The following is a 9,815-nucleotide window of genomic DNA, read 5'->3' on the forward strand; positions in this document are numbered from 1 at the left end:
GTCAGGTTCTCCCTGTACCCACCATCTCCCAGCAAACAGACTGTGCACATAGGTCAGAACTCACGGGGCCGCCTGGGAGAGGGGTTTCACAGGATGCACGAGGGATACTGAGGAAGTGAGCCAGTGTCCAGGAGGTACGGGAAGGGGGTGGAGGGATAGAGGATAGGACTTCAGAGCGTGTCCAAGTGGGTAGGTGGTGTCTGTTTTCCAGGAGGTGGAATCAAGGAATAATGTGAAGTAGACGGGAAGCAATTGAGGGTTTAAGACCCAATTTTGCCACTTGCAGGTGGGACCTTGGTTAGGTGACCTGACAGGCTGGTCAAGCCCCCGGGGTCCTCTTCTCCACAGCCCATGCACATGGTGTCATGAGCTTCAAGGAACACATCTGTGCTGAAGAGCCGATGGGAGCACTGTCAGAAAGCCCAGCGCACAGCTGATGCCCCAGGAAAGGGAACTGGAACCACCGGAACTGAACCCAGAAGGCCACACCTGCCGAGACTCTCCTCCAGGTGATGTGACCCCATGGCAGCTGCTTCCACCAGGCTAGCCCAGGCTCCCAGGGAGGGGAGGGGGCCCAGAGACTGTGTGCCTCCCAGACAGACAATCAAGGGGAAGCGCGGGGCATCCCCAATGGCACAACACTTGGCCGTGACCAGTCCTCGGCCACCGGGGCTGAGAAGAGGTGCCACTCACAGACAAGCCACAGGGCCACACCCTTGGGAGGCTGCTCCCAGCTTGTGTGGCGAGGGGACAGGGCAGGAGACTCCAAGCTCATGGGGAGAAGGGATCCCAGGACTGTTTATCCCTTGAGGAGTGGAGGGGGTCCTCAATACACCATTTCCTACAGGAGGTCTCCCAGACATGCGGAGCCCTTACCTCCCCTGTGCCCCTTACACCTGCACCTATACAGGGACAGTCGGGCCCAAGGTGACCAGAGTCCAGAGGCTGGGTGCCAGCTCCTCCCCCACATGAGGGACCATCCTACAGACACAGAACTTTGTTTTGTCCCATAGCAACACCCCGTTATTATCCCAGACCAGTGAGGGAAGCGAGGTCAGGACTTGTGGGTGGGGAGCTGATGGCTCAGGCCCCCATGCCATGGAAAACAGGATACTGACATTATTTTAGTCTCCAAAGCCCTCCAGCATGGCAGCCTTATGGCCCTTACAATTCTCTCTTCCACAGCCCTTACCCAGGGACCTCAGGGCCCTTCTGTGAAGCATGTGTCTCCAGAAAGAAGCCTCTTGTCTGTCCCTGCCCTGTCTCAGAAGCAAAGGCAAGAGAGGTCTGCCCTGTAGACTGACCGATGCCTAACTCATGTTTCGGCAAACGTGCTGATGTGACAGAATGGAGAATAAATACACCTGCTCTCTAGAAGGGGCAGACAAAGCCCCAAGGTGGCTGCAATGCCATGTGTCAACATCTGCCCATGTGTGAGTGTGGTGCACCGGGGGGTGACACGGCAAACCTCCCAGGGTAAAGGCAGGCTAAAGCGCTTGCCTCCACAGGTGTCCACAGCCCACAAAGCTGGAGGCGGCTCATGAGGTCTTCGTTCTACATGTGAAGCTCAGATACTTTGTAAAAGGGACATTTCCCATCCTCACTGAAGAGCCTGTGCCCGAGCTGCCCCGTGACCCACCAAGCAGCCCCCAGGCCCATCCCTTTTCATCTGGAGTCTCAGCTTCTCCCACAATGCCAGGCCTACCAAAGGGGCCCAAGGAAGCCGGTGTGGACTAAAGGAAAGCCAAGAAAGGCATGACAGCAGCAACTGGAGCCACGGAACCACACAAAGGAGTATAAGAGCCCCTTCACACATCAGCAGCGGGAACCTTAAATTCTGCAAGACGATGGATCTCTTCCTGATCTATTTTATTAATCAACAAACACTTAATCAGTTGTGGTTCACAAACACTTAATCAGTTGTGGTTCAAGGCCTTCGGGACTCCCAAACGGTCAGACCTCCTAGAGCATCCACTCCACCGAAATCCAGTCTAGTCCAGGGCTAGAGCCGAGAACAGCCGCACTGAGTGGTGGGTTAGACTAACCAAGACCACCCAGGCCAGCTCTGTGTCTGCTGGCACGGGAAGACAGCCACATCACAAAAGGCTGGTGAAAAGCATGAGCACACGGAAGAGGCACTCACGTACACAGCCACCAAAGGACATGCACGCAGCCTGGGGCACCATCTACACAGGCAGACGTCCCCTGTGGACACAAGAGTATCTCATTACATCATGTCCGAGAACCAGCCCTCTCATCTTTAGTGACAGAGACCCTGATGGTGGTTACACTGGGGGCGGATGCTGACTAGACAGGACATGAGGGAACCTTCCTGGATACCGGAATGTTCCCTACTTTGATCTGTATAGTGCTCGCCTGGGTAAGCAAACAGGCAACATTTCATCAGGCTGCATGCCTGAGGTCAGTGTCTGTTACTGTCACACAGGAGAGAGCCCCCACATTCAGGAGGTCTGGAGCAGCCTCCTGGAAAACATCGGTTTCAGCCCTGAGGCTGGGCAAGGGTGGACGGGGGCAAGCTGTAAGAAGGTCAGCCTGCGGTGCACAAGGAGGAGACAAAGCAAGATTTAACAGGGCTGGGCCACGCACGAGGCCCTGGGTGGTTTTCAAACTCTCAAACTCCAAGTGAAATGCAGCACACATACCCGAAAACACAGAGCAGATACTCTGGTTGGGGATGAGGAGCGAAGCCTGCCAGCAAGTATCTGTTCAGAGCGCCAGTGAGGAACACAGCCTTGGGAGAGAGGGGGATGGATGGTGGGGTGTGGGAGACACATCCCTGGACCCAGGAATCTGGGACAGACTGAAATTAGGGGGCAGGCAAAAAGAGGCAGGGAAGTTAGCTGATGTCCTAGCTGTGACAGTGAGTGTCCTGGGCCTGCTGCCCTATCTGTAGGTAACATGGGGCTGCCTGGGGGGCTCTGCAGGAGGAAGCACGTAGGGCTTACAAGGAAGGGGTATGGGCACTGCTCCTGGAGATACCTACAGAGCTGGCTCTGAAGATGGGGCCCGCAGGCTGTGCCCCTGGCGCCCTCAGCCTGTACTCACACACTGAGGGGCTCAGAGGACACCATGCCCCTGGCGCCCTCAGCCTGTACTCACACACTGAGGGGCTCAGCAGACACCAACACGACCGAAATACCAACTTGGACTTTTAAATCAATTTCCTTTTGACTTTCAAAGTTTCTGTCCCTTTGTTCAGCTCATCTTTCCCCCCCTTCTGTCTGTTCTCTTCCCTATGGCACTAGCAGGGAGGGGACAAGGCTGCTGACCCCTCTTAGAGGTGCCCTGGGAATAATCCCATCGGTGAGTCAAGCTTTGCGCGTCTTCCTCAAAACGTAGTTCTTTTCTAAAGTACCCTAACAGCTTCTGAAGCAACAGCTATCGGAAAACTGAGTTGTTCCTTACCTGGCATCAACTCAGCCACATTTATTGGGTACCTCCTGTATGCAAAACACTGCTCTTCACACTTCAGAAGCCAAGTGCGTCCTTGGAGCATACTACTGAGAAATGCACCTAGTTTTTGGAGCTGGCCTCCCAGTCTAGTGCAGTGGAGAGCCCTCAGATGAGGAAAACTGGAGGCCAGAGCCCAGCTGCTTCTGGAAGCAATGAGGGGAGAAGGCGCTCTGATTTATCTCAAAGCAACCACAGCAGACTTTGACATTGCTCATGCTGCAAAACAGACGGGAGTGGTTCCTGGAGGCTGAGCCTCATGACTGGCCTTGCTGGGCAGGCAGGCAGGCTGGGAGGCAGTGGAAACCTCTGGGCTCAAGGAGATGTGACGTAGTGATTTGGTGACACTACCCATCCCCAATCTTCTCACTTGCCAGACCAAACCTTCATTGGACCCTAAGTCTCTACAGAGAAAATACTGTCTATCTTGACTATCTTTGTCCCCCAACACAAGCCCTATACCTGACACATAGTGGTGGCTCCGTAAAAGAATAAATGAATGGATCGACACACGGCAGAATCCGACTTTTAAGAACAATTACTGAATAGAGGACTTCCCTTGAGACCAAGCCACAGAACCTGCTGTGGTGATGTAAGAAGAATAGAACTTTCCCCACAAAGCACAGAGCTGCCCTTTTAAGCTCTAGGTCCAGATGGTGCAGGGGTTCTGCCTCAGTGAACAGAGCAGATGTGCATCCACACCTGGACCTGGACTTCAGGGCCTGTCAGAAAAAGAGGAATCAGGAGCCCTCCTTCCCCAGTGGCCACTGAAAGTTCGTGGCAAAGAGCATGCACTCTGGAGCCCGACTGCTCGGGCTCTCTGGCCTTGGGCGGCTTCACAAAACTCCCTGGACCTCAGCGTTCCTCTCGTGTAATGGTGGTGATAACAGAACCCATCCTGCAGGGTTGTGATGGAGGTTAATGAAATATTATTTGCAATTACAAGGTATTTAGAATAGTGTCCGGCCTGTATACACGTTTCTATATTGGGGCAGATGGTTAAATAACCCTAAACACTTCTGAGTGCAACCTGTACACAGAGGGCAGTGTCTAGCCTGGACCATCTGTACCCCCAGCGTGACCAGGGACAGCCTCAGAGGAAGGCTGCAGGGTATGTGTTGGGGCTAAAAAGGGTCACAGTACCTGCCACGGCTCCCCAGGGGTCACAGAAGAGTAGAAATTTGCCGAGAGGAAGTGGTGAGCCAGGAAGCATGTACACAGCTGAACAAGTCTGACACTAACCTTGACGCTCCCTTTAACCGCGGCGGCCATGGACGCTTCTGCTGCCACCATTCCAAGCTCCCTGCTTGCTTGTGTCTAAAAGTCCGGGAGGCCCCTTCACAGGAAAGGGTCAGGATGATTTTAGACATGATTCACAAACGATAGAGCTTCCGATACCTTGAATGGCTGCACTTTCCAATCCTTGACATGCCTTTCCTCAAGTTGGGAGAACACTCTATCTGAAATGCCATGGGTCCTAGGGAAGGGCTTGAACCCTGGCTGCTAGTTGGGGTGCCCCCCAATGAGGAGAGTTCATAGGGCTTTCTGCTGCTCCCAGGCCAGAGACCCACATCAACACCACTGGCACCCACCAGACTGACACTCGCTACTTGGGTCCCTGGTGAGAGTCTCCTCCAGAGGCAGCTTCCCACATCCAGTCACCCAACCTGTTTGAACACAGACATGCACACATACAAAACCAGAATCTTAAAAGGGTGTAGCTGACACACACAGGTGAGTCAAACCGTGTCAGGCGGTTCTCAACTGGCCCACGGGAGGCAAGTACTCAGCCACCCCATGGGGAGGGCCTGGCCCAGCCCCCAGCCCACCAGATGGTGAGACATGTCCCTGCAGCACCAGCCAGCCAACAGCCTCAGCCAGAGAGAGGGTCTGAGGACCAGGGGAAACATGCGGGCTTAAATCACTGTTACCTCAGCACTGATTGGAAAATTTGTTGTCAAGCAGTTCCCATAACTCAAAAAATAAGAACACTAAAAGTGCAGGAAAGAAAGAGGCAGCTAAAAATAGATGAATAGCCCACAAATATAAAAATGTTCAAACTCACTAATAATTTAAGGATCAAAGTAAAACAATGGGATGGGGTTCCACTTATCTAATCGGGAAAGAATAAGAAAATACCCAATGCTGGAGGGAGGGAGGGGAGAGAGGGAGGGATGGACAGACAAGAAACAGTGCATAAATCTGCACAAGAGTGTTTCTGCAAGAAAATTTAACAATATATATTCAAAGTCTTCAAAACGTGCATACTTTTAACATGGTAAGTGCACTTGTAGGGATTCATCCTGGAGAGAGAGTTCTTTATACCCTTTACATCACATAACTCTACAGACTCTGTATATAATGTTTCTGTAGATGTCTGAGTACAAAGATGTTTTTCACAGCATTGCTTATTATAGAAAACACTGGAAATGACCCAAATAGGATACTGGTTAAATTAATTACGGTTTACACATAAGATAGAATACTAGGTAGTAATTTAAAAAATATGTTTTTTAAAAATACTGACATGGGGGCGCCTGGGTGGCACAGCGGTTAAGCGTCCGCCTTCGGCTCAGGGCGTGATCCCGGCGTTATGGGATCGAGCCCCACATCAGGCTCCTCCGCTATGAGCCTGCTTCTTCCTCTCGCACTCCCCCTGCTTGTGTTCCCTCTCTCGCTGGCTGTCTCTATCTCTGTCGAATAAATAAATAAAACCTTTAAAAAAAAATACTGACATGACAAAACACTTGCAGGGTTAAGTTGAAGGGGGACAGCAGGCTACAGAGCAACATGCCTATAAAATATGACCGTCGTTCTGTCAATCCAGATGCATGTGATGTAGGTCCACACAGAGGGTCAGGAGGACATAGAGCCACACTCAAGAGTGGCTCAGTTTTGGGTGGGAGAATTACCCCATTTTGTGCCTGATACGGTTTCTAAATTTTCAGCAACGAGAACGTATTTCTTTAGAATCCAGAAAAGCCTCCAACATGATTTAAACAAAGCAGCAAACACTGGAGTAAAACCTTCAGTAGTGACTCTTCCCAAACACAATGGACATGACATGCCTGGGGGTGTAAAACATGGTCCTCGGTCTCTGCTCTGAACAATCACCCTGTGCCAATGCTGTGACAAGGACCAGAAGAAGAGCAGGGGTCAGAGGATGGAGGGAGCTCGGCCTGGCGGAGACATCGGATGGGCTTGGTAGGAAAGGGTTGGCACATAGGGCAGATTCTCAGAGAGCACTTCAGGTCGGGGGAAAACCACATAACCAGGGCAAAGAGACCACGAGGTTCAAAGAACGTGAGTGAGGCCGAACTAGAGGGCAGGGGCGTAGGGGGAACACACTGCGGACAGCAGGTAACATGCTCCTTCACACAGCTGGAGTCCTCCATGATTACTCTGCCCCTAGTAGATGCCTCCCCTAGCATTGGTCCTCCTGCTACCCCTACAAGGGCCCAAGACTTGCTCCCCTGGGCCTGAAACATGCTTCCCCAGACCTGTGCACAGCCCTTCCCTCCACACTGCAGGTCTTATGGGAGGAGAGGCAAAAGTCAAAAGCAAATGGGAAAATGGTAGCCTTGTTACCAGAACTGAGGAGTCAGAAGTGCATTCTGCTGTTCTGGGGAGGAACAGATGAATCACCAGTATTAAAGCAGAAATGTTAGGGGAATGTAAGGGCCCGTGTGATGGGGGAGAGCCACCAGGTAAAGACGATGTCCCCAGGGCTTTGAAAGTTGACTGGCTGTGGCACGTGGCCAAAAATTCTGAGAGGATGAGAGGGGAATTTCAGACCCAATATTCTGAGATGCCACAGAATCCTGAACTGCAGGGACTGACCATTACAACTGGAGGCACTCTGCAGCTTTCAAAGTGCTTTTATAGACATCACTTCATTTTGTCCCGGGAGGTAAGAAGAACAGGAACAAGGCCAATTTTGCAGGTGAAATAACAGAGGCTCTAAAGGGTCAAATGAAGGTTCTGAAGAGTAGTAGGTGGCAGACCTGGCTGAACTCAGCCCTCAGCACCATTTTCCTCACATGCAAACCCAAGTGTTCTGGTGCTGCATTTAATGTGAAAAAAAGACATCATTGTCATAAAGTTTTGCTTCCTGTATCTTGACGACAGCACGTGCAGTAAAGGCTCCCTGCAGAGATGGGTTCCCTGGTAGCAAATATTAATTTTTAAGGGGGCCAGTGGGAGGGTGTGTACAGAGGGAAGAGCCAAGTGGACCTCTGGACAAACAGTAAGGCAAGCCCCATCATCCAAAATGGTGTGTTTGTGCACGTCCGTGTGTTGAACCAGCCAGCTCAGCAGGGCCCACCCAGGTTTGGGTGGCCCTTCCCAAATTCAACCAAAACTTCAGCTCTGCCACTCACCTCCAGGGGAACATTCACTGCATCTGAACCCGAACGCAAGCATCCTTCTTCACTGGGGAGCTGGAGAGGGTGGGGCAGTCTGAGGCAGCCTGCTAGGCAGCCAGGACGTCCACGGCCCCCCACTCCCCTCCTGGAGGAGAGCCGCTGAGGCAGGCTGTTACTCTCCGTCTCCCAGTCCAGAACTGTGTATGAGGCCTGGTGAGGGCCCTGCCTCCAGATGGATCCTTCTGGATACACCCTCGAGCTGTGCGTGTCATCAGGCAGCAGCAAGTGCCTGTGGCTATTGAGTACGAGGAATGTGGCTTGTGTGGCTCAGGAAAGGTGTTTAATGTTAGTCAATCTTCACTTAAAATCAGCCGCTGGAAGAGCAGTAGGAGGGACCTTGTGGGAAGTGTTCCGCAGTCGACTGCGCTTGCTGGAAAGTGCACCCAACAAAGGTGTGTGACCAAGTCCGCACTGCAAGAACGGACCTTTATGGGAATCTCTTTCCTACAACTGCATGTGAATCCATGAGGATCTCAAACAGTTTAAAACAACAACAACAAGACCCACCACATGTGCACAGCGGTCAAAGAGCTCCGATTAACCACATTCCCAACCCAGTTAAAGAAACCAACAATTGTGTGGAGCTCCCACTCACGCTCGTGGGTTCTTCCCTCACATAACTCGCAGCAGGCACATTTGATTTGGGAGGGTGGGGGCACTCCTGGGCTAAAGAGGGGATGAGTCCCGGGCGAGGGTCACGGAATTAGCACCGGGGGAAGGCTGCGATCTTAACAGAAGTGAGGAGTTTGTAAAAAGACCGTCTCCCCAAGATGAGAATGAAATCCTGCAACTCACTGGTTCACTGCAGAGAAGCCGCCCCCCCCCATACTCGGCAGATGACCTGTAAATCCTTTACCAAAGGACCCCTTCGGCCCGTGACCGGCAGGGGCGGCCTGGGCAGGGGGGCCGCTGGACTCGGCTCCTTAGGCACTATCGCCCCGCGCTGCGTTAGGCGTCTGAGCCCACCCTCCCGTCCAGCCCCTCTCCAAGCACTCAGGCTGCTCCGCCTCGCTTTACAGGAGGCGGGAGGCACAGAGAAAGGGCGAGAGGGCCGACTCGTAGGCAGCGGCAGTGAAGGGCCCGAGGAGCCCCCTCCTCCGGGACCCTGAACAACTGCAACCAAGACCCTCGCAGACAAAAGCGTCAGCCTCTGAGGAGCCGCCCCCGCAAAGGGCAGAAGCGCCAGATCCTATCAGCCAATTAGCCGAACGCGCACAGCCACCCGCAAGTTGGGGCACGCTCGGGCCGGGGCGCAGGCAGCGGGAGGGGCCACCGGCCGGGCGCGCCCGAAGAGCCTGGGCCTGGGGAGCGCCGGCGGGGCTGGGGTCCCCGGCTGGCTGCCGCTCTCCCCTCGCTGGTTCCGAGGCTCCTCCGCCGCGAAGGAGGCGGCGCAGCCCGGCCCTCCCCCCCGGCCGGGCCCCCAGGCTCCCCAACGGCCCCACTCCGAGCAGCCCCCGGGTCGCCCCGGAAACGCCGCCCCTCCACCGTGCAGCGCGCGGGGTCGTCTCCCGCTCGTGGAACAAAAGAGCCGCTCCCGCGGGGGTCCGGAGCCCGAGCGGCCCTCCTAGCGCCGGGCTCCAGCGGCACCCATCGGGCTGCTGGGCTTTGTGTCCGTGCAGGGGCGGGAAGGGCGGCGGGACCCCCGCGCATCCCGCGGCGGCGCCCGCGCTCCAAAGTTGTCGCCAGCTCCCTTACCTCCCGCAGCGCCCAGTCCCTCACCCCCGCGGGGCGCTCATTCATTCGCAGGGGGGCGCAGACCGCCGGCTCCGGCTTACCTTGCTCTTGACTTCCACCGCGCTGCAGTCGTAGAAGCGCAGGGTCTGAGACTTGTGGAAACTCCGGTTCATGGTTCCGGCCCCGCTCAGCCTCGTCTTCGCCCTGGCTCCTCGCTCCAGAGGCTGCAGGAGGACGCTGGGGGCC

The 9,815-nt window shown here is 54.4% G+C and overlaps 1 protein-coding gene across 1 annotated transcript in view; it reads right to left on the reverse strand.

Annotated features, from left to right (window-relative positions):
- Positions 1–9,808, reverse strand: part of PARD6G (par-6 family cell polarity regulator gamma) — a 91,227-nt gene extending 81,419 nt beyond the window's left edge. Inside the window, exon 1 of the mRNA XM_034642222.1 lies at positions 9,671–9,808. Coding sequence (XP_034498113.1) covers positions 9,671–9,742 — 72 coding nt within the window. The 5' untranslated portion in view covers positions 9,743–9,808. The remainder of the gene's footprint in view (positions 1–9,670) is intronic.
- Positions 9,809–9,815: the final 7 nt, after the last annotated feature.

The sequence above is a fragment of the Ailuropoda melanoleuca genome, chromosome 14 (assembly GCF_002007445.2).
Source record: "Ailuropoda melanoleuca isolate Jingjing chromosome 14, ASM200744v2, whole genome shotgun sequence".
Lineage (NCBI taxonomy): Eukaryota > Metazoa > Chordata > Mammalia > Carnivora > Ursidae > Ailuropoda > Ailuropoda melanoleuca.